This window comes from Pongo pygmaeus, chromosome 9, assembly GCF_028885625.2.
Source record: "Pongo pygmaeus isolate AG05252 chromosome 9, NHGRI_mPonPyg2-v2.0_pri, whole genome shotgun sequence".
Taxonomy (NCBI): domain Eukaryota; kingdom Metazoa; phylum Chordata; class Mammalia; order Primates; family Hominidae; genus Pongo; species Pongo pygmaeus.
In genome coordinates this window covers 113075639-113101214 of record NC_072382.2, presented here as the reverse complement: position 1 = coordinate 113101214, position 25576 = coordinate 113075639, and the positions used below count along the sequence as shown (strand labels likewise).

Sequence of the window (25576 nt, the reverse complement as noted above, 5' to 3'; positions counted from 1 at the left end):
GCATGCAAATAGACTTGTCTTCGCATGTTGTATCCTTTTTCTTTTTATAGGAAACTACACCTTTGATTCATAAGGAAATGGACTTTGGCTTTATTGTAATTCCTATTTTCATGGTGTTTTGGCACAAATCATGAAATACACCTGGTGAAACTCCTGAGTCACTGGAGGGCTTGAAGTTTCAGGAAGAGGAAGAGGAGGAGGTTCCTGTGTGGCATCTTCAGAAAGAAGGATGATTGGCAAGTATTACCTCGATCACTGGACAAACTCCTTTCACTTTACTCCTTTGAGCCTTTAGCTCAAGGGGAACAGGGCATTGGTCAGTAATTGATCAAACCACCAGCATCCCCGATATATGGTTTCTGAGGGGCTCTCGCCCCTTGTAGGCTTTTAAATGCTGCACAGAGAAGAAGTGAGGCTGAGAGCTTTGAGTCCTGGACAGGCAGAGTGTGTGCCAGGTCATAGGGTCACTGGATCACTATTCCTTGGGAAAACCATAGGAATGCGATTGTCCCTGGGTGTGGGGCGTTCATGAAGCCAAGATCCCTCCTGTGTGTGGGAAATGATGGTTATGTGTTCAGCTAGACAAAGGATGTTCCATGCTACACTTAAGCTGGAGGCTTTTGTTTTTCTTGGTAATCAGGGCATTCTAGGGGCATTCCAATGAAGAAAACTTGAAAGGGGATAGATAGAAAAGGAGATCATGAGAAAAAAGGAAGGACTAATATTTGGTTGTCTAGGGTTGTGCTTCCAAAATCCCAAAGCAATGTCACATGAAATTAAAAAAAAAAAACAAAAAACACCTCCAAACCAACAAACCAACCAACCAACCAACCAACCAACCAACCGAGTCATGGCCACTCCAGATCTACTGAGTCAGGTTCTCTACAGATGGGGCCCAATGAATATCTCTTTATAGTAAGTATCCCATGTAATTTAGATGGCAACTGTTCTCTAGGAATTCTTGTGGGACTTTCAGTTATAAGAAAAATATATCAGGTTTTTCATACCAGCAATAACTTGCTTGAGCACAGGGACTTTCTTACCTTGTTATCCCTAACATTATTTCCAGCACAAAGTTTGTGCTCAATAAGTATTTGTAGAAGTATCATGGAAAATATTTCTTAAAGGTGGCCACTGACTGTGCGGGAAGTGGGAAAAATAATGTTGTTAATATGGAGGCAAAACTGTCAAATAAAGCCCATTGTTCAGTGTGTGGTGCTCAGTAATGGTAAAGAAAAAAAAAAGGTCTCTCTGCCTTGGACAGACTACATGGTGAGTAGAATAGCCCAGAAACATTTTCTTTTATAAAGACTATTTTTCCCCCAAACTCCATGACATAATAGCACCAAAAGTAATAACTATCAGGCTTTCTTGATTATCTTCCAAGATCATTTATGGCAGTCTCAGGCCATAGATAATAATTAAAGCCACCTGGTCCTTGGTTTGCTCATCTGCAAAATGGGGCATGGACACTTGCCAGCTGCCTGTGTTAATGCAAGTTTGTCAGAGTGGCTAGAGGCCATCTATCTAGTACCAGAAGGAGTTCAGGAATGGTCATAAAGAGAGTTGGGCACCTTCCAGCCTGCTGTGGAGGCCAGGCTGTCACACACAATAAAGCCCTGGCTTCTAAACACTGGCACTCATCCAGGTGCCACTTGGGTTGATGCAATCTCTATTTTATCAGATGAATATGATTTCCTTTTCATTGTACCTAGTCACAATGTCTAATTATTGAAGGCACAGTAAAACTAAAATTCCAATATTAGGCCTCTTCCTAGATAAGAACGTGCCATCCAGCTGTCAGCCATATTTGCAGATGATGTCTGGGAACTTGAGAAGATGAGAGGTGGTTTGAATCTTACTGCTTCTTCAGATAAGGGTAGCAGGGCCTGATCTTTTCTTGGAAAACTAGAAATTGGTAAGGTTTGAAGGGCTCCCTAGTGTGCATGAATTTTGAGAGCAAAGATATGAAAGAGAGTTCAGCGATATATTCTCCTGATCTGAATGGTACAATAAAATTAGCGTATGTAGAAAACTCTATACTAGCCTATCAATGCAACAATTACTATTATTATTTCAACTTGGAAGAGGAGGAAATTAAAGCTAGGAGAGTTTAAACAATGTGACCAAGGCCACACTGCTAGCATTGCAGCCAGATTCCAAACCAGGCTCTCTGACTCTAAATTACATAATCTCTTCAATATATCCTGCTGTCTCACCCAGAGGGAAATTATGCATAAGAATGAAATGATATACATTTGCCAGAGAAATGAGAAATGGGCTTAGCTGACTCAGTATGTAAAGAATATGTGGGAAATTGCCTGAAGGCAACAATGGACTTCTGTATTTTACCTGTGGATTACCCATTTTACCTCGGAGCCCATTACTGTCCTAACTAGACCTAAAGCAACTTATCTTTTACATATTTAAAAATTTGATATCATAGTATTTCTCTATAATAAACAGTGGTTCTTAACCTTGAGACTCTCATGAATGCTATGAACTGTCTTCCAAGGAAAATATGTATATACACACAGGATTCATGGCCCTCCTTTAAAATCACCGTGGTCCTCCCCTCTACTCCCATCTGTAAGGTCAAGAAATCCTCTATAGATCTGATTTTACAAACTGCCCTGAATTTCTGGGCCATAGAAAATCTTCATAGTTTAGAGGTTGTTGAGCCTCTAGGCCGTCAATTTTTCTATGCACTAGTCCATGTCTGAGTTGATGACAAATCATTTATTGAAAGGTCATATGAATTTTCTTTCTACCTAACACCAGGTGTCTAGCTATATGATACTAAACATTTCTGTTTTTTTCATTGCTATATCCCTAAAGCCTGGAATAGAACTCGGCACAATGACATGGCATAATTTATATGTTTTATTTTTGGTGTTCTATATACAAAAAATTACGTGTAAAATTGTGTGTAAAAAATGTTTGCAAATTAATTATGAAAATGCAATAGGACAACTTGTTCTTTGTTACTCAGGCTGGAATGCAGCGGCACGATTACAACTCACCTTGACCTCCTGGGCTCCAGCAATCCTCCAACCTCCACCTTCAAGTAGCTGGGACTATAGGCACATGCCACCATGTCTGGCTAATTTTTAAATTTTTTTTGTGGAAATGGGGTCTCACTATGTTGTCTAGGCTGGTCTTGAACTTTTGGGCTCAAGCGATCCTCTCACCTTGGCCTCCCAAAGTGCTGGGATTGCAGGTGTGAGCCAATGCACTGGGCCAGCAACTTGTTCTTAAAGGGAATTTGTTTACAATTTCCCTATTATGTATAACATCACTCTAGATTTTTGGCATATAAACTTTATCAAGTTAAGGAAGTTTCCTTCTAGTCCTAAGTTTCTAAGAGTTATTTTTCTTAAATTACAAATAGATGTTGGACTTTATCAAATGTTTAGATATTTGATTGAGATATCTTAATAATTTTATCTATTGATAAATAAAGTTTATCAATGTGGTGAATTATATTGATAGGTTTTCTAAGAATAAACCATCCTTGCATCCCTGGGATAAATCTTACATAGCATAATGTATTATTATTATATCATGATATATTAGTCCTTAATATACTATTGAATTCAGCAAGCGAATATTTTGTTCAGGATTTTTGAATCGATGTTCACAAATTAGATGGCCTATAATTTTCTTTTCTTATATTGACCTTATTTAGTTTTAGAATCAAGTTTACCATGACTGGATCTTTAAAGTAATTTAAATTAAATGCAGAAATCTGTCTTTTAATTGGTGAGTTTAATCTTCTTAAATTCATTATCATTACTGAGCTAGTAGAACCTATCCTGCCAACTTATTCCTGTTTTCCATTCATTGTAATTTTTAAATATATCCTTCCTGTTTTTCATAGAAAGATTCAGTTTCTCTCAGAATGCTCAAAAGTTAAATGTTTAAAATTTAAAAGCTAAACTTTTAAACATTAAAAGTTAAACAGAATGTGTAACATTTCATTTATGAAAAAGTTAAACAGAATATTTAAAAGTTTAACTTTTTTGTTTTGTTTTATTTTTTGTTATAAAAAAATTTTGTTTTTATAATAAGAACAAAAGTGGCAGTTGCCTCTTACTTCAGATCCACTTTTATGTTTATTTGTCCTTCAGATCCACTTTTATGTTTATTTGTCCCTATTGATTTCTTAAATTTATTGATAGCTATATTTTCTCCTTAGAAAATGAAAGCATTAGTGCATTTTGATTTCTGTTTGATCACCTCAAGGGCCACATTTTGGAAAATTAAATATAATATAATATAAACGGTATTCTCTGGACTTGTGTAATCATGTTATTTTAAAGATATTTTGTTTTGTGTTGTTATGGATGAATTTTCTCCTTTTCCCAGCTTTAAGAAAATTCCTATAATAAACTTTACCCAGTATTTGATTACCTTTTGCTCTCATAGTTCTTGCAACATCCCCCGGGTCACTCTTTTCATTTGAATGCTTTCTCTAAGAGCAATTTTAATGGGAGTCTTGTAGGTCTGAAGACATGTTCATTATGCTACTATATTTGAATGACAATTTGGCTAGATTTAAAATTATAGGTTCAGTGTTCATTTTCTTAAATACTTTAAAAATATTTCTTCATTATCCGCTTAAAAGTATACTGTCATTTTGATTCTTGTTCCTTAGCTATAAATATATTCTTTTTCTCAGTAAGCTTTTAGAATGTCTTGTTTGTATTAGTTGTTTTAAAGTTTCATTATAATGTATCCAAGTGTTTGTTTTACCTTACCTCTATTGTTGTCCATGAGGCCTTTCAAAGATTTTTCATCTTTTTTTTTTTTTTAATTTTAGGAATTTGTCATTTCTGTAAGACAAGGACAGGGCAAGAATAACCACTATTACCACTGTTACTTGTCATAGTACTGGCCAACACCATAGGAAAGGAAAAAAACAAGAGATGGAAGAATCGGAAGGGAAAAAATAAAACTGCCATTACTTTCAGAAGAGATCGCCTTCTACCTAGAAAGAGTATGATAACCAACAAACTATTAGAATAAATAAAATAGTTCAGCAAGGTTTCTACAAATAAGATAAACTCTCAAATATTGGAATTTTTCTATAGCATCACTAACCAACTAGAAAATTATATAAAAAACAAGATGCCATTCACAATATCAACACAAACTATAACATAATTGAGAATTAGCCTATTTAAGAATATACTATAGTTCTGTGGAGAAAATTTAAAAACTCTAATAATAAAAAACATGGAATATGATCTGAAGAGATGGAGAGATGTCCCATGCTCAGCTGGACCAAATTAATTTTTTTAATTTTATTTTTTTAATTAATTAATTAATTATTATTATACTTTAGGTTTTAGGGTACATGTGCGCAATGTGCAGGTTAGTTACATATGTATACATGTGCCATGCTGGTGCGCTGCACCCACTAACTCGTTATCTAGCATTAGGTATATCTCCCAATGCTATCCCTCCCCCTTCCCCCACCCCACAACAGTCCCCAGAGTGTGATGTTCCCCTTCTTGTGTCCATGTGTTCTCATTGTTCAATTCCCACCTATGAGTGAGAATATGCGGTTTTTGGTTTTTTGTTCTTGTGATAGTTTACTGAGAATGATGATTTCCAATTTCATCCATGTCCCTACAAAGGACATGAACTCATCATTTTTTATGGCTGCATAGTATTCCATGGTGTATATGTGCCACATTTTCTTAATCTAGTCTATCATTGTTGGACATTTGGGTTGGTTCCAAGTCTTTGCTATTGTGAATAATGCCACAATAAACATATGTGTGCATGTGTCTTTATAGCAGCATGATTTATAGTCCTTTGGTATATACCCAGTAATGGGATGGCTGGGTCAAATGGAATTTCTAGTTCTAGATCCCTGAGGAATCGCCGCACTGACTTCCACAAGGGTTGAACTAGTTTACAGTCCCACCAACATTGTAAAAGTGTTCCTATTTCTCCACATCCTCTCCAGTACCTGTTGTTTCCTGACTTTTTAATGATTGCCATTCTAACTGGTGTGAGATGGTATCTCATTGTGGTTTTGATTTGCATTTCTCTGATGACCAGTGATGGTGAGCATTTTTTCATGTGTCTTTTGGCTGCATAAATGTCTTCTTTTGAGAAGTGTCTGTTCATGTCCTTCGCCCACTTTTTGATGGGGTTGTTTGTTTTTTTCTTGTAAATTTGTTTGAGTTCATTGTAGATTCTGGATATTAGTCCTTTGTCAGATGAGTAGGTTGTGAAAATTTTCTCCCATTTTGTAGGTTGCCTGTTCACTCTGATGGTAGTTTCTTTTGCTGTGCAGAAGCTCTTTAGTTTAATTAGATCCCATTTGTGAATTTTGGCTTTTGTTGCCATTGCTTTTGGTGTTTTAGACATGAAGTCCTTGCCCATGCCTATGTCCTGAATGGTAATGCCTAGGTTTTCTTCTAGGGTTTTTATGGTTTTAGGTCTAACGTTTAAGTCTTTAATCCATCTTGAATTGATTTTTGTATAAGGTGTAAGGAAGGGATCCAGTTTTCCAGCTTTCTCCATATGGCTAGCCAGTTTTCCCAGCACCATTTATTAAATAGGGAATCCTTTCCCCATTGCTTGTTTTTCTCAGGTTTGTGAAAGATCAGATAGTTGTAGATATGTGGCATTATTTCTGAGGGCTCTGTTCTGTTCCATTGATCTATATCTCTGTTTTGGTACCAGTACCATGCTGTTTTGGTTACTGTAGCCTTGTAGTATAGTTTGAAGTCAGGTAGTGTGATGCCTCCAGCTTTGTTCTTTTGGCTTAGGATTGACTTGGCGATGCGGGCTCTTTTTTGGTTCCATATGAACTTTAAAGTAGTTTTTTCCAATTCTGTGAAGAAAGTCATTGGTAGCTTGATGGGGATGGCATTGAATCTGTAAATTACCTTGGGCAGTATGGCCATTTTCACGATATTGATTCTTCCTACCCATGAGCATGGAATGTTCTTCCATTTGTTTGTATCTTCTTTTATTTCCTTGAGCAGTGGTTTGTAGTTCTCCTTGAAGAGTGGACCAAATTAATTTTATAATGATATCACTCTTGCTTGAAGTAATCTACAAATTCAATGAAAACCAATAAAAATTTCAGTTTTTTTTTTTTTTGGGTGCTGGGGAGTCTCTCTCTGTCACCCAGGCTGGAGTGCAGTGGTGCGATCCTGGCTCACTGCAACCTCCATTTCCTGGGTTCAAGCTATTCTCCTGCCTCAGCCTTCTATGTAGCTGGATTACAGGTGCCCACCACCACGCCCAGCTGATTTTTGTATTTTTAGTAGATACAGGGTTTCGCCATGTTGGCCAGGCTGGTCTTGAACTCCTGACCTCAGGTGATCCATCTGCCTTGGCCTCCCAAAGTGCTGGAATTACAGGCATGAGCCATAAGCCACCATGCTGGCTGGGATTTTTTGAGGAACTTGATAAACTTATCTGAAAAATTTAAGCTGTACTATAATAAATAACAATAAAAACTATAAGGTACAAGAACAATGAGATCAGTAAAATAAAATAGGTCCATGTACCTAAAGTATGTATTTCTATTCAAAAAAAGCACACTATGAATAAAGTTACCAGATGACAAGAGTGAAGAAATTTGTGTTGAGTAAAACTGAAAATATCTAGAATTGTACATCTAGAACACAGATGTGCAAAGAATTTCTGCTGATCAACAAGAAAAAGGGCAATCCCGGTACAGAAATTGGCAAAGGAATGAACAGACATTTTAAACTGGCAAGAACAAATACTACACTTGATCTTAGCCAAAAGGCCAAGAGGTGATTGAAGAGGTATTTTGGAGAAGAGAAACTCCATAGGGTTAACATGCATATGAAGACATGCTTACATTTATTAGTATTATAATGTAAAATAAACCACTACACTATCACTACACTATTACACTAAAACACACACACACAGACACACACACTACACTGTTGCTATCACTACATCTACCACACTGGCAACATTTAGACCTTGGATAATGCCAGGTTTGGTGGTAAAGTGGAAATACAAGAAGCTGGTGGAAGAATGAACTGCTGGTGGAAGTCTTGGACAGCAATTTGTTTGTATTCAGTCAGATTAAATATACGCCTATTCTTTGGCCCAGTAATTCCACCTCTGGGCATATAACCTCAAGGAAATTTTCACATGCCTCTGAAAAAAGATGCATATAAGAATGTTCATCAATGCTTTGTTTGTGGAAGAGGAAGTTGGAGACAGTCTGCTTAAGTGAAATGCAGTGCTCACACACCATAGAATACTTCACAGGTGTTAAAAGTGGTGCACAGAATGTCTACATCGATGTGGATAGATCTTACAACACTGTGCTGAATTAAAAAATAAGAAAGCGTGAAATGTGTAATATAACATCACCTACATAAATTAAAAATCTATACATGCCAAAAAATACAGATCTTATAAGAACAGGCACAAATGTCTACAAATAAAAGCTTCAACATCAACCACTGAAAACAGTTGCCCTGATTGGAATGGTGGGTGGGTGATGGGGGTATGAGAGGACAGGAAAAAGAATAGACATGGAAAATGAGGGGGAAAGTAGATGAATGAATAAATAAATTACTGAGCAAAATAAGATAGGGGCTTTTCATAAATCAAAAATGATGAGAATGAAGATGATTAAAGGCTAAATGAAAAGAAAAGATTAAGACTTGGCAGAGGTAATGGCATGTAATAAGCACTCTGTAAATATTTATTAAATGATGGAAGAAATGAAGTCAATGGTGAATCTTTTTGCAAAGCTAAAATTTATTTCACAATATGAATCAGTGCTCTTTAATAAATTATTTTAGAAGTTTTGATCTTGTTATATCAAATTCTTTAAAATGTGAGCACACCTGTATTTGGAGACATCTGGACCATGTTCACAGATTTTTTTTTCTTTTCTTCCACTTCTTGAGACATTGCATAAACATAGTCGCCTCTTTTGAACTATGCCATGCAGTTTGACTTTTGATTCTAAGTCACAGAAAATGTTTTCCTGGAAAATATTTGCTGTTTTGATCAAGTCTTGATTCCAAAGCATCTGCCTGTATGTGGTCACTGATATGAAGGGTATTTGCTGGAAGAAATGAGCTGGAATCTGCCTCATGAGCTTTGAGGCCATAAGAGGTGATAGGTTTATCACTGGCCATGATGGTGGGCTTGCCTACTGACATTTTGTTTTTCTGCCACTGTACAAGATCTGATTTGTCAGAGTAGCTCTGGCTACTCTGGCTACTCCTTTTCCTTCCCTCTTTCCGGAAGACAGAAATTTATTCCAGGGGATATAGCTTCTGTTGATCTGCTTCAGATTTTAATAATAATGATCCTATATTACTACTAACAAACATGGCTGACACTTGGCATTTACTGCTTTCAACTTAGTAAATATCTTTTAGTTTAATGACTTAGAGCTCTGGCTCTAGTCAGATGAACTTGGGTCTGGCACCAACCTATAACCTGACAGTTTGGTGACACTGGGCGATGAAATTCCCTAAGCATTTGTTTTTCTCTGAGCAATACAGGTAGAAGTTGCCTTGCAGCGTTGTTGTGGTGACTAGATTAGGTAAGGTATCTAAGGCTTAACATGGAGCCTCCTGCACAGTAAGTGGTTATATTATTACTTTGTGGAAATCATCATGCTAGGCCTGTGGGGAGAAACTGAGATGAATAAGAAAAAGTTCTGAATTTCACGGACTTGGAGAGAATAAGACATGACCAAAATAGACAAAAGACAGACCCGTGGGAGAGAGGACCAGCGAGGCCACATATCCTCCTAAGAACCTGTGAGACACTCACAGAACTGGTTCTTCATTTTATAAATGAGGTAACTGAGGCTAGAAGAGTTATGTGACTTGTTGAAGGGGACACAGCGAGTGAGTGTCAGAGCCTTCATGGGAACCCATGTCTCCTGTGACTGAGGCAGGCCTGAGGGATGTGCCTCTGTTTCTCGTGGAAACTCCTCGGCGCAGCCCAAGGCCTTGTGATGCTGCCCGCTGCCAGGCCAGGGTGTGGGCTGCCAGCCACCACAGCCTGGGGGCCTCTACTGTCCTGAACTTCAGAGGCTTTGCGGGGAGGGCTTATAGCCAGCCAGGAGACAGCCTTCCCTGGCTTTTAAGTGAGTCATTTATAAAATGTGGACAGCATTTCTCCTCAAGACCTGCCCTCAAATCAACAACCTATTAGAGACAGTAATTCATAACTTCATCAGATGAATTTTTATTGGGGGTCACTATGCTCCAGGTCTTGTGTGGGGCACTGGAGAGGCAAAGATGAAACCTCCTTGAGAAACTGTCAGAGTCACGTGACAATCCACCATCACGTAATGAACAAAGTGCTCTAAGATCTGAGAAGAGGAACAAGTATTCTCTGGGCTGAGGGTTTGTCCTTCCGGCAAGAGAGGATGGCAAGGTCAAAGGCAGGGAATTGCATGGGTGTTTGGTGGTGCTTAGAGGGCACTGGGACCAGCGGTAGGAGGGCAGTGGGTGGTGAGGCTGGAAAGGAAGGCAAGGGCTCGATTATGGGAGGCTTTCTAGGCCTCCTGCTCTGTGGCTGAAGGGAGAAGGTGAATGCTTTGTAGGCCAGAGGATAGCATGATCAGGTCTAGGTGGTGCAAGATGGCTCTGAGGCAGTATGGACGGCAGAGCAGCAAGGCCCCACACCTGCTCTAGGGGTTGTAGCCAAGGGGTCTTGACCCCAAACTGACTGAGTCCCTGGAGCCTGAGCATGTGGACCTCAGACATGCAGTGGCAGAAGGCTTCCAAACTGTGAAGGAGCCAGTAGCCAACACCCTCTACACTTCCAGATGGTGAGCCCATGACTTACTTAAAGAAGCTTCCTGTTATCAGTGGGTGCGCACTGGCAAAGAGGCTCTGTTCATCCTGTGCCTACAAGCCCAGATCCAGTCAAAGAGCACGGGCATGTTCCCCTTCCTTCCTTGAGGGTTGGCCTCTTTCTCCGTGGGCATAGCTGCCCTCAGAGCCAGCGCCCCCATATTTCAGCATGATTAAGCTTTGCCATTTTGGGGGTGGCTGGGGGCGAGGGGAGGGGCTATTGTGTTTCAAAATGGAATAAACAGAAAAGCAATATTAAAAGAATGAGGAGGTTGTTTACTGAGGCTTGAAGAGATGACAGGTGTTTCCTCCCAGTTGAGAACCAGTGACCCCTGGGAATCGTATTTCCCGGTGAGCAGGCGCCCGTGGCTGACTGAGTCCTGCCCATGCTCTGGTGGCCTGGAAGCCTGCATGGGCGCCGTGCAAAGACCAACGTTTTCCAGAGGAGCTTTTGGGCTCATCACTGGCCTGGGGAAGGCTTGACACGGGGTTCCCACAGCTTGCCCCACACCACCTTCACACCCAAACACAACAGGTCCCCGCGGGGCCGGTGCAGGCCGTGGCTGCCCGCGCTGCGCTGTTGCTCTGTCCCAGCTGGCTGGCTCGGGGTGTGGAGCACTCTGGGCCGGGGCCGCTGGGGCGCACACAGTGGGGTGACGGGCGGCCTGGCTGCAGAAACGTTGCACCCATACCTGAGGTGGGAGGATGTGATGACGCTGCCCACGCAGCGGGAACCCAGGCCTTTAAAAAGCCCAGGAAACAGCCTCAGCACAAGCGGTGGCTCCACTGGAGGAAAACACACCCCGGTCTCACATTAAAGAAGCCAAACTGTCGGCTTCAAAGAGAAAAGGCAACATCCTGTCACAGGCCATGCTCTGGCAAAAACGTAAGTGGTTTGGCTGTGGCTGTCAGACCCAAGCGAGTGCCAGCGGGGCAGGGCGATCACAGCTTGGCCTGGAATTGGGGAGCTGGTGGTGGAGGTGATGGGGCCACGGGTGGGGGGGGTCTGGGTTCCAAGCCCAGGAGCGGGGAGGGGGGAGGTGGGCGGGATGGAGCCTAGTGGAGAAACCAGCCTGTCAGAGGTGATGCTGATTTTCCAGGCTGGAGGGGAACGAACTAGTGTTCCAAGGTGGGACGGCTCAGGGTACCTCCGCTTCTGTGCATGAATCACTGTGGTGAAGAAAGGGCAGTTTATGATTCACACAACAAAAGCCAGATGTAGGATGGGTTTGGGGTTGGGAGGGAAAAGCCATGCAGTTCTTTACAGGAGGGGCTTTATTTCCATAAGCAGTGGCTCTTCAGCCTGCTGTTGAATTCCCTGGGCCTGTTTCTAGCTGAGTGACTTAGCTTTCTGCCAGGGTGTGACTGGCTCCTGTGGATACCCTGGGAGGAGTGGAGACCTGGCTTGGTGAAGCGTGTCCTCACTCGCTCCACTGTCTTGCCTTTCGTCATTCTTTTTCCCCTTCTGTGACAAGGCTTGTCTATCCCACTGCAAAGGGAGCAGTGGGTTTATCTTTGGCCTTGATTTTTATCCCTGGAGTTGGATGGAACAATTGTGAACTTTATTTTCCTTTATGCGGACCAAACAGCGACTTACCTTACTAATAACTGAAGTAATACAGATTATTTACAACATTCTTTTCACGAGGTAAACAGAGTCAACTCATCAGCCTCTGAGAGTTGAACCTTATTGGGGCTTAGTTCTATACTTCTTCAAGCAAGAAGAATGACCAAAAATTGCTCTGTCTTTCTCTTAAATATTCTTAGTTCCTTAAATGCCTTTTAATTAATTTAAGTACACTGTGCCTCAAGCAAGCTTAATATAAGAAAATCTGGATTTACAGGAGAAGACATATTAGGGAATGTTTTATTTTATGGAAAGATACTCGATTGGATCCACTAAAGTTCTGAAAATATAACTTCTTTGATTAAAATGTGACACTGTCACCTTATCACCAATTTATTGTTTGCTTTATGTCTTATGTAAATTTCTCTGGAATTAAGCTGATTAACAAGTAACACAGAAGAGTGATTTCAAAATTTCTCAGATTGTGAAGACCCACCATTGTTTGATATCAAAAGATCAATTTTTTAAAAAAATAAAGAGAAATGAACTTTAATTTGGGTTTGAGAGTTATGGACTACTTCCACGATAACTAGGAATATTCAAGAATTGTTGGCACGCAACTCTTCCCAACAGGCGATGGAGCAGCGGCAGCCTATCCTTCCTGGGACAATGGCAGCTGACCCTGTTGTGAGTGCTCTGTGGATGAGAGCAGGTGGGCATTCATCTTTTTACTGGGGGCTCCTGAGCATCTGTGTGCCCTTTCACTTAGGGCTGAATCATTTGATTTTTGTGTGAGCCCCTGGAAGGAGTTTTGCCTCAGCTCCTACCTTCTATGAGCAAGTCACTTTCCTTTTTCTCAATCCTTAGGTTTTTTGTATGTAAAGTGGGGGTACAAATCATATCCACACTGAGGATCTATCCTTAGTAAGTGAGGTGCCACTGAAGTCATGTTCATTGCTCTGTCTGCATCAGCCTCTGAGATATGAGTTGCTTCCCTGCATTCACAATCTGCCATATTCTCCCCTCTTGGTTCCGTAGTACATTTTTTCATTTCTAACTCCTTCTAAGAGATGAACAGACTTTTTTTTTTTTTTTTTTTTGAGACAGAGTCTTGCTCTGTTGCCCAGGCTGGAGTGCAGTGGTGGGATCTCGGCTCACTGCAACCTCTGCCTCCTGGGTTCAAGTGATTCTCTCGCCTCACCCTCCCTAGTAGCTGGGACTACAGGTGCCCGCCACCACACCCAGCTATTTTTTTTTGTATTTTTAGTAGAGATGGTGTTTTACTATGTTGTCCAGGCTGGTCTCGAACTCCTGGACTCAAGCGATCCACCCGCTTTGACCTCCCAAACAGGTGTGAGTCACCGCACCTGTCCCCTAAATTTTTTAAAGGGGATGTTGGAGGGCATGCTTCCTGCTCACACCCTGGAGACCAGTCAGAGAGATCAAAACTCCATTGTAAGGGAGACCACATTGTAAGCTCATCAATGAAATAACTGGGGTGAATGTTTCCACATGTTCAGATGAACACAAATCAGAATTATCTTGAATTGTCCTTTAAGCTTTAAAGGAAAAGTAGGAGAGACCCTGGGCTCTGGACCCACCCCCTTAGCCTGAACCCAAGTATGTGGTATAGAGGGCACCTGGGTGACTAAACCCTGTGGGAAAATCAGTAAAAACAGGGCAGCGTGTCAGCCCACTTAGAATCACCCGATGGAAGGGCAGGGTTTGAAATCAGACACCAAGAGTGCTGAAAGGGCACTTTCTTTTTTCAGAAAACACCCTCGAGGCATGAGCTGAAATGACTGTACTATGGGGTTCTGGAAAGGGTTAAGAAAACATTCACTTTGTGAATGTTACCTCCTCCCTACCTAGCCCATGACCCTAGTTTGTGGACTAAATGTGAACCCTGGCTTTTGGTTAAGATTAGAGCATAACGTGACAAAGCCCAGAACTGCTGGCACAGAGAAGTAGAAATCTTCAAGCCCCAACCAATGGATTTGAGATGTGCTTGATGGGCCAATTGGATGAAGAAGTCATTCCATCTGTAGATTCTCTCCCTGGGTTCTGGACTTGGACCTGCTGGTCAGGTGCAGATGTGAAGAATTACCATCCCTCCCCAGCTAGTAACAGTGTAGTGGAAATAGCAGGAACCTTGGAGGGAGACAGATCTGAAAGCTGACTGTGCAACTTAGTTCTTTCTTTGCGAGAAGGAAATTTCCATTCATTTCCTCATCTGGGAGGTGGGGATTCTAATGTCTGCCTCCCAAGGTTTTTGTGAGAATTAAAGTAGAGAATGTAGGTAAAATGATAGCAAGTTGCCTGATAAGTAGTGGTAGGGGTGAGTTAGTACCTTCCATCCTGGAAACCTCCTGTGGGCCCATCTTGAGTGATCAGTGTTATGTTAAATTCGTATATCCTTTTCCACACTTTGATTAGAATAGTTAAAAAGCCATAGTCTAGATATTCTTGGATGATAGGATATTGCAAAGTTTTCCAAGGGTCTAAAATAGGGGTCTGCAAACTATGGCCTCTGTGCCAAATCAGGCTTGCCACTCCATTTGTAAATAAAGTTTTATTGGAACACAGGTATGTCTATCATTTGAATATTGTCTAGGGCTGCTCTTGCAGAGTTGAGTAGTTGTAACAGACACTGTGCAGCATACAAAGCCTAAAATATTTTCTCTCTGGCTTATAATAGAAAAACATTGCCAACCTCTGGTCTGAGATGATTTGCTTGGTTCTTCAGGCATTCATTTCCTTAAGATACTCAGTATCAGGCTGGGTGTGGTGGCGGGCGCCTGTAATCCCAGCACTTTGGGAGGCCGAGGCGGGCAGATCACGAGGTCAGGAGATTGAGACCATCCTGGCTAACATGGTGAAACCCCTTCTCTACTAAAAATACAAAAAAATTAGCCGGGTGTGGTGGCAGGTGCCTGTAGTCCCAGCTACTCGGGAGGCTGAGGCAGGAGAATGGCATGAACCTGGGAGGTGGAGCTTGCAGTGAGCCAAGATTGTGCCACTGCACTCCAGCCTGGGGTACAGAGCGAGACTCCGTCTCAAAAAAAAAAAAAAAAAAAAAGATACTCAGTATCCTGGGGTTGTACATTGCCAACACCAATGGGAAATAAAACTTGCAGCCAATTCATTAAATAATTTGTACAATGCCCCAAACTGATTTGATTGAATTTCTTCCTTAAAAGTGATAGAACTGTGTATAATAAACTGAACTCCATTTGTTAGAAAGTGAACAAATTGGACAGTTGCTTTTTATTGTTGTTGTTTGTATTAGGGAACAATCTACATGCTAATGAAAGGCAGGCTTGACTGGTTTTCTTTGGACTGGCTGATTGTCTTGGTGTCCTGTGGACTTGGCCTTGGAACAGGAAATAATTCGTATCAAATTATTATGTCATGGATATGCCTTTGCTTTCAGACAACTTGAACAGAGCAGAGATTTAGCAAACAGAAAAATTAAGGCCTTAAAATTCTCATCGACATAGAACTCTGCTCTTCAGATGTACTCTAGGGTTCCACTAAAGAGCCAATATTGTTTGGGAGGCAGTTAAAGATAAGTAAAATGTGTACTATGCATATAATTTTTGGCAGCCTATCTCTTACATAAATTTAAGCACAACTTACAATGAGAGGTAATTTAGGTTTCTGGACAACCTCTAATATTTCTATTCTATGTTACAACCTTTGCTTATTTAATAAGCCTAGTGAGCACCTTTACTTCTTACCAAGTTGATTCCATTGATTCAGCAGTTCTTTTTTTGAGATAGAGTCTTGCTCTGTCGCCCAGGCTGCAGTGCAGTGGTGCAAGATCAGCTCACTGCAAACTCTGCCTCCGAATTCAAGTGATTCTCCTGCCTCAGCCTCCTGTGTAGCTGAGATTACAGGCACATGCCACAACGCTCAGCTAATTTCGCATTTTCACTGGAGATGGGGTTTCACCATGTTGGCCAGGCTGGTCTCGAACTCCTGACCTCGAGTGATCCACCTGCCTTGGCCTCCCAAAGTGCTGGGATTACAGGTGTGAACCACCACGCCTGGCCAATTAAGCAGTTCTTGCTGTTAAGGGCAAGTAGAATCCAAAAGAGAGACACAAATTTACATGCACCTTCTGGAGGTGAAATAAAGGACAAACATCAACCAAATACACAGATTTAATTGGTAAAAGAGCAGATGATGTTCTTGATGGATATTTTGCTTCCTGCCCCTTATATTTATTTACTAAAGAAAATGCCAGATTTGTCCCCGAAGTTACTGACTCAGAAGTTTTGAAAGCTCTCTCCCGATTCACACTTGAGGTTCTGTTCTTTCATGAGGAACCAAAAAAAAAAAAAAAATCAAGTTTGCCTACAGCTGTTCATTAAATGTGTGGACATTTAATTCATAAAGAAGTTTTGTAAATATTTGCTTTTAACTTTCCCATTACAAAGTGTTTTTTACCCCCTTTGACATCTTTCTAAAGTAGTTTATCTTCCCACTTAATGAAGATGTCCACCTATTTTTTATTCTGGGCCAACCAAATCAAAGTTGGCTAATTGATTATGAACATTAACATAATTCTCACCTTTATGAAATGCTTAGTAACACTCTAGTTTTCTCATTTTTGTAGAACTGCTTGACAAAAGTGAGCCTACCTGGGATGGGGAGGCCTTCTCTGAAACCCTCTTGTCCTGCTTGTGTGATACTGGGGACAAAGCACTTGTAGGCAGGAGCCAGGGGTTCTACTTTCCATTCTACAGATAATTAGATGAGATACCTTAAGCAAGCCACCTAACCACTTTGGGTCTCAAATGTTCTAGTGTTGGAATGGAACTTGCCTTTTCCTGGCTAATTTTCCTAGAGATTGAACTTGATTGAGGTTCTTTGCCAGCTCTAATTGCTGAGTTTTCCTGAGTGTTTATACAAAAAATAAACAAAAGTTTGAAATCAGAAGTCCTTAACTTAATAGATGGGATTCTTCTATCTGCTTAGGGCAGTGTTTTTATACCTTGGCTACATACTGGAATGCTCTGAGGAGATTTAAGAAACACAGACGCCTGGATCTCAACCTAGAGCTTCTGATTAAATTGTCCTGGGCATTGAAGGAGAGCTGCAAATGCCTCCCAGGTGGGAAGGCTGAGAACTGCTGACCTGGAGGTAGAAATGGATGGCTTCTAATAAACCTTTGGGCATTGCTAAGAGCAGAAGAATGCTCAATCCTTTTAACAGTGATAAATAAACATCTCTGGGGAATGGAGAACTTATTTGGTGCTATGCAGTATACAAAATGTTCTGTTGGATCAGTTTGGATTACATTTAATTGCTAGTGAAGAGACCTGAAATAACATAGACTTAAGTAAGACAGTGGTGTCCTTTCTCTCACATAAAAGAAGTCCACAGTAGGGTGTTCAGGATCTTATGGAGTCTCACAGTGCCAACATCATCCCAGGCTCCTTTTTTCTTTCTAATCTGCCATCCCTGGCATGTGGCTCTTGTCCTGAAGATTTTTTTCATAGTTGCCATTGTAACTCCAGCCATTACATCTGTGAGCATCACATCTTCGGACAAGGAATAAGAAGAAAAGGGAATAGCAAAAGATCATGCCTCCCAATCGCTGCCCCTTCTGCCTCCCCAACACACAACTTCTGCTGACATCTGATGCCATTTCTATCTACAAGGGAGAATAGCATAATTGTTTAGCTGGGCACATTGCCACCCTCCATAATGCAGGGGCTGTTATAAAGGAAGGGAAGGTGGATGTTGAGTGTAACAACTGTCAGTCTTCACTATGCTTTGAGTGCATTATCTCATTTAATCCTCATAAAAACTCCATGAAGTAGATTCTGTTGTAAGGTTCATTTTATAGATGAGGAAACTGAATCATGAAGATTAAGTTAGTAACTCTCCTACAAAGCAAAATTCATGTGAACAGACCTTAAGTGTTGGCCTGCTAAGCTGTCCTGTCTCCCTGCCACACTGCCTGTCTCTCTCACAGTGCTTAGGAAGCATTCTTGGTAAAAGCACAGGCCTTCCATGTCAGATAAGGGACCAATGGCAAAATGAGGCCTGCAGATGGTAGTCCATACCATGAGAACCCATTTTGTTTGTTTAACATTTACTTCAGCTTACCTGTTGAAGAAAACAAGGTCTCTGCTTCCTGCTGAGCCTCCTCTGGGGGACAGTTTGAAGACATTTTAGCTATAATAAAAGGCTCAGAGAAGGACCTAGATTTTGCCCCCAAATAACCCAGCCCTACTCTTTTCTGGGCAGTTTTAGTAGAGAGCCCGATGTGGCAGGCAGCCTTTGCTGGGAGCCAAGGCTTCTGCCTCCGTGGCACTTCCTTCATTCTGAACTTTCTAGACTTTGGAAAAGTCAGGCTGCTCCTTCATCTCTCTCTCTCTCTCTCTGTGTTTGTGTGTGTGTGTGTGTGTCTCTGTGTGTGTATTTGTGTGTGTTTAGGTGGGGTGTGGAGAGTAAGATATAGAGAGTAGGGTTTAACTTTGAGTTAGAGAGTGACACTTCTGTTCTTTCTTTGCCTTTAGTAGTTAAAGCTTAGCTTCTGGGGCAGGCAGATCTGAGTTTGAGTCCTAGGTTTATGCCTTACTGGTTGTGTGACACTGGCAAGTCCTTTTTCCTCCTTCTGCCACTGTTTCTTTATAGGCATGCACCAGGGGTGTGACTCTTACTTTATGGGATTGTGGTAGGGGTTTTCTGCTGTGCTTGGCATTAAGTAAACACTCAATAAATATTAGTTGCTATTATTATTTTCCCATTCTGTCACGATCTACCTCTGAAGACAAAAGTTATGCCGGCTAATTTTAGATTACAATTTGTATGTGCTCTGAGTTCTGCATTTCTTGTGAAATGGCAGGGCACACATCTCCAGTCTTGTAACCTGTGGTGGGTTAGTGATCATGGTTACTTCTGATGATTAATCTGACCATTCTGTGATCAAACTTGGAACTCGCGTCACAATTTTCCTACCGACCTTCTAAGGTAGGGTGGCAGCAAGACTTGTATTGACTGGCAAACTCGTGTTTGTTTTTTTAATTCACAAGATTGGACTGAGTGTTTGTAATCTAGTTGTGAGCAGAATGACACTTGAAATATGCAAGAAATAGATACCGAAAACTGAAACAACAATGTGTGGCCTCCTTTTCTTAGTAACAGTTTCATTAGTACCACTTTCTGGGAAGAGCTGGTCACCAAAAGATTATCAACCAGAATCATTCTCAGACCAGGTGCTGGGACAAAAAAGGATTTGACCAGTCTTAAACTGAATTACTTTTTAATGCACTGGAAAGAGCCATACATTTCACTGGAAGAGAGCAAGCATACAGGACATCATTAAAACTTTCCAGGACTAGGAAATGCTGAGGTGACAGAAAGGAAAGAAAAGAAGAGAGGCAAGAAAGTTGACAATAGAAGCAAGTCTTAATGTTGAATGAAAGGCACACCAATTCAGGAAGGAAAGGAATAGAAGGAAAATCAACCATCTATTCATCATCCCATGCAGGTATGCATCCCTCTAGGCATCCATCCAATAATGGAATTATTTCCAGCTAGAGAAACCAACCAATGAAATAAATTATCTTCAGCAGAAGGTGGGGATGATGGAATCAGGGAAGGTGTCATGGAACATACAGCATTGGGTTTGGATCCCGAAGAATAGATGGTAATCAGACTTCTTGCTTAGATCCTGGGGTGTGCAGATGCATCTTAGGACATAAAATATTAGCACTGGGAAGAAAATCCAAGGATTTTAGGCGGATGTCTATAACATTTTTGTTACAAACTCCCTTATTCAAACCAAATCTACTGTAGAACTTCAGTATAAGAATAAAAATGGCACAGTTTTGGGGGGATATCTAGAGCTCTGATTGCTCATGTTCCCCCACATTTCCCTGCCATTCTCACTCTGTTGGCACCTGCAGGCACCATAACTATATTCCAGGGTTCTTCAGATCACAGCTGGATCCCCCTGACCTGACCTGGCCAATCTACCTCTCTTTTTAGCAAGATCCCTGCTAGCTGGTCACAGAGAGTGGCAGTGAGTGGCTGTGAAACATATTGCATTGGTCTTCATCAAGCTTTGAAGCTGTGAAGACTATGTGTTCAGTCTTTGTGGGTCTCTTGTGAATAAGGAGGGGGTAAATTCCTAAAAAACTGACGAAGTGACTTATTTCTCAGGCTTGATACTAACAACCACTCCCTTTCTCCAATGTCTTTCGTAAAGGAATCCCTTGCATCATGAGGGCCATTGGTTAGCAAAGCTGAGCATTATCCAGAAAGCTCCTCTTGACCGGCCGTGATATCTCTCATGAATCCATTGTTAGGGCTACTCTCACTTGCGTAGGCTACATCCCAGGCCACCATGAGCCTTGGAACTTGGGCAGTTGGGTCTGACCCCAAATACAAAACTAATGCTGGGGTCTGAAGGGTCCATTCTCCAAGAAAGTGGTCCTTACATGATGGTTTCAGGAAAAGTTAAGTTTTTTCAAAAAAGCTCTTTGGTCTTGAAAAGCCAAAATTAGATATTGCTTGAATCAAGGAACAAAAAGTCGGATATCCATCTGCCTCCTCCAGCTGCCTAACCATAGGTTATTCCCATCCTAGCTCAGATGGGCAATTCTAGATTCAAGCCTTGATCTAATAAGGAAAGAGACAGCCCTTTCCTCTGCTCCATCCCTCACTATGGTACTGCCTTGCTATAGAATTGGGGTGGCCACTGGGGTGGGTGGACTCTCCTCATTCACCTTCTGGTCTGGGACAGTAGGTCTGGAGCTCTGTTTAGGCCCTTTCTCTCTCCTTCTGATGCCCCACTCTCAGCAAATTTGAGGCAATGCCAAATATGTAATCCAGGAATCTGCTTTGCTCTACAAGGTGATAAAACTCCCATCTATGGGCACTGAAGAGCCCTCCCTTGCCCATTGCCACATTTCTATTCCGTATGCCATATGTGCTCCTAGGTTTCTAGCCCCCTTGAGGGAGTATCTACAACATAACCTCAGCCATGGCTGTGTACCTGGCCTTTAGGAGATACTTATAGGTTCCTTAAGGGGCTGCATCTGAGGTCAGGACAAGGGAATGCCATCATACTCTGTCTGCAACCTAATCACTGCCATTCAAAAATATCCAAGGTTTTTCATTTCTAAAGTCATCCTTTAAAAACTCACATCTGCTGCAAACCTAATCCTCTGGTGACTTCTGAAGAAAGAAGTCTTCTGCTCAGCTCATCGTATCTTTATAAAAGGCCATTTCCAGGGTTTGGCGTCTCCTGTCTAGGATTGCCGTACCAAAGCTAGGTCTTTGACCAGCCCCTCTGCAGCATCATTGGCCTCCTTGTCTCCTAAGTAGGGGTATCTGGCTACCTGGGGATTCCAGGTACCTGAGGGATTAATTCCAGGAGGATAATGAAGGCAGGTAGAGACAGGCCTGGCAGGCAACAGAAGGCCCTGGGTATGCTGAAGACAGAGACATTCAGTATCAGGATGTAGCTGAATGGGGGCAAGTTAGGGTCACTGTACCAAGGCTACTTCTCCGATGACAGATGGGCCATGGATTGTTGGCTGAGATCAAAGGAGAAAGGGCTATTTGTTGGGAGCTCATTGTGCACCAGGTATTTCATTGTGTTAATCTCATACAGTTCTCATGATAACCCTTTGAGATGGATATTATTTTGCAGATGGGGAAACTGAGGCACACACTGGTTAAGTGATTTGCCAAGAGTCACACAGGTGATAAGCAACATAACAGGCTTTCTAAACTAGGTCTAGTCCCAAACTATACCACACTGCTTCTCAATGACAAGGATTTTAGTGTTGCACTGGGTCTTTCTTCCCCTCCCAGTTGAAGAGGGCCCTCGCTTAGATGGAGGCAGGTTATGACTTCATCAAGGGTAGCTCTAGCCTGGCACAAAAGCCTCTGCAGATTTGAATCTTAGCAAGTCACGCTCAAGACTCAGTATGGAAGCTCTGAAACCTGCTGATTTCCATCTTAGAATCTGAGTTCCCTGGACTCCTCTTCTCTTGGTGGGCCGATCAGCCAAGATAGGATAGGACCAGCTAGTGACACACCCTTAGGATTCACTCAGCACCTGCCACTTAGAGTGTCTGGAGCAAGGGTCTGCTCATGGTGAGGCCTGAGTCTCTGGCCCCAGACCAGCCCCTCTGCATTGGAGACAGAACAGTCATATCTCTTGTACTCCCCTCTATACAGTCTCTACAGACTTGGGGTCCCAGTTTGCTGCTTGTTCAAGCCTTACTAAACCAGGTGTAGGTGGAAACCATCCAAACAAGCCAGAACTACTTCAGTTCTGAGGCAGATGCAGCTCTGTCACAGTTTGTAATTCTAAATTTGTTTGTGCAATTATTTGATTAAAGTCTGTGTACCCCACTAGACTAGACCGTAAGCTCCAAGAGGGCAAGAACCTCATCTGTTCTGCTCAGCAAGTACTTGTTCAATGAATGCTCTGCCAGGGGTCTCTTGGTCTTGTCCCCTACCCTGGGACACAGTGTATCTGAGATGGGAACCCTTTCTGCTCCAGTGACCCCAGTTTCTGTAAAAGGCAGGCAGACGCAGCTGCTTTCTCAGGTGGACCTGTCCGCTGTCATTTCAGTCGAAAAATACCAAAAATAAAACCTTGCGGGGAATTGTTTGGGTCTCTCAGTTCTCGTCACTCCTCATGTGAGAAGGCTGTTGACAAGGTTCTCGTGGACTGATCTCTCCTCTCTCGGCTAGGCAACACCATTTCTTGGGGAAATTGGCAATTGAGGGAGACTGGATCAGGGTAGTCCAAGCCCAGACTTTAACTGGAGCAAGGAGGGTTAGGACGGGGCCAGGAATCATTTGATGATTAACCTGCAGTGTCGCTCAGAGAAATAAATGGGACTTGCCCGGGCAGGGACAAGGCAGGCAGTGAGGCAGAAGTGGACTGTACTTGGAATCACAGGTCCTGGGCTTAGTTGAGCACACTGTTACTTAGAAGTGTAGTCTTTTGGCAAGTCACTGAACATCTCTGAGCATCACTTTCCTTCTCGGTAAAGGAAGGGAGGGGAAGAGGAATATGTTGTAGTGAGGCTCCATCTGCAATCATTAGTGTCAAAATCTCTATGGAACATCATGCAAATAGGAGTGTGGTGATTTCAGAGCTCCCGAGAGTTAAGAATGTGACCAGGAAACACATGGACCTTTGCCACCCATTCGTTCAACAGACCTGAGTCCCTGGGAGCAGAGAATGGGTACGAACAGCCTTCTGTGCTTGACCTGATCTGCAGGAGGCTCAGAGGAAGGGAGGTGTGGTGTGGAAGGTGTGGAGAGAGCCGGGGAAAGGATCCCTGGGAGTCTTGCCTGTGAGGGAAGGGTTAGAGGGCCGCTGCCACGCGGAAACCTCTCGCACTTGAGGCCTTTGGCTGCCCCTACCTGTGGTTGTGGGGCAGGACACCCAGAAGTTTAGGGACAATCCAAGTAATCCTGAGGCCTTAGGGTGTAAATGCTCAGGTCTGAGCTTGGTGGAGAAGGGTGGTCTTCTGTGGGTCAGTGGGCTCTTGACTTCAGCCTAATACAACCTAGAGGGATCCCTGTGACCGCCCTGGGGGTCCATTTCCTGTTGGCTATGACCTCCGTTAAGTAGGAATCACTCGGCCCCTAGACCACTTTGGCCTGGGGCTCTGTGGCTCTAAGACTGAAAAACCCTCTGCTGTCACCTCCAACATACCTTAAGAGTGTCCCCTGGGTCCCGTTGTCAGGACTGTTCTTTCTAGGTCCTGGTGGCTTGCCTAGGTCTGGGGAAATTCTCAGTGACCGTGGCCCCTGGTTCAGCCTTTCTCAGGGGACCTGCCTATGGTTGATGAGTGAGATCTTCAGGGCTGATGTGAAGGAACAGTCTTTTAGAATGGGGACACAGGGAGGGCACATGTCACTGTCCCTTTATCTTCTCCACCCAGACCAGAGAACATGAGGTCAGCCACCATCTTTGTGATCTGATAGAGACATCCCAGCCTACCAAGCAAGATATTACAACTTATTCTTCGGCTGTCCAGCAGCCTTGCAGGCAACATCAAATTGTACTTCAATCATGGTTCCTCTTTCTCTCATGTCTTCCAATCACCTTTAAAGTCACCTTTCTCCCCCTGCTGTCTTTTTCTCCTCTGTCCTGGGTATCATCCAGATTGCAGGATATATGAGTGACGTGTTTATAATTCCTGGCTACAGGGTCTTCTCAGTTCAAATGTTAGTGAATGGAAAGTCTGCGTTTACATGCATATGGGATTTCTTTGTTGGCCTACATTAAACAACAACAACAAAGATCAACTAAAATATAGTGTAAACGAGTGGGAAAGCCTTTCTGTAGTGTGTCAAGTCCAACCTTTGGCCAAAACCCAACTTCTTTCTTCCTGTTTGGAAAAAAATCAGCCATTGTCCATGAATGGAAAGAACAAATTTGAAAACTTTGACTCAGACCGTCACTGTAAGAAAAGCACCCACATTAGTGTTTCAGTTAAAGATGTGAATAATCCTTTAGCCAACTGGAGTTAATGTTCTCTAGAAGTCTTTGGGCCACAAGCACAAACAAAATTCTTTACATGAAAATGTAAACAATTCTTTTTTTTTTTTTGAGATGGAGTTTCGTTCCTGTCGCCCAGGCTGGAGTGCAATGGTGCGATCTTGGCTCACTGCAACCTCTGCCTCCTGGGTTCAAGTGATTCTCCTGCCTCAGCCTCCTGAGTAGCTGAGATTACAGGCTCCTGCCACCGCACCCAGCTAATTCTTCTATGAAAATGTAAAGAATTCTTTATACAAAAGTGAAAGGTGACAGCAACTATTGTGACTTGATTTTCAGTTAGAAGCCAGGGCAAGTTTGTTCAGGCTAATTGAATTCCTATTGTTCAATTAGTTTTGCTACAAATAAACAGAAAATTGTATTTCTTCTCAGTGGGGTTTTCTTTTCCCTGAAGATTCAACAGCAGAAGATATTTCCAGTGTTTACTCAGAGTGATCAATAGCATGTCACTATTAACAGTGTGTCACATGTCCTTCTGGGCTAGGGGCTTTTATCTTTCAAAATGGCCTGGTGTGGCTACAAGGTTTACCTGTTTTTTAGGTAAGTTCCTAAAAAATTGACCAAGTGACTTCTTTCTCAGGCTTGATACTAACAACCACTCCCTTTCTC

The 25576-nt window shown here is 42.3% G+C and overlaps 1 protein-coding gene and 1 pseudogene across 2 annotated transcripts in view; one reads left to right on the top strand and one right to left on the bottom strand.

The window, feature by feature from the left end:
• Positions 1 to 7665: 7665 nt before the first annotated feature.
• Positions 7666 to 7795, bottom strand: LOC129009203 (U2 spliceosomal RNA; annotated as a pseudogene).
• A 3631-nt stretch (positions 7796 to 11426) lies between these two features.
• POU2AF1 (POU class 2 homeobox associating factor 1) overlaps positions 11427 to 25576 on the top strand; it is a 28853-nt gene continuing 14703 nt past the window's right edge. Inside the window, exon 1 of one of the 2 annotated variants that reach the window (XM_054440216.2) lies at positions 11427 to 11733. In XM_054440216.2, the coding sequence (XP_054296191.1) occupies positions 11718 to 11733 (16 nt within the window). In that variant the 5' untranslated portion in view covers positions 11427 to 11717. Of the gene's footprint in view, positions 11734 to 12107; positions 13127 to 25576 lie in introns of those variants that run through there. The other variant, XM_054440214.1, reaches the window with a different exon arrangement.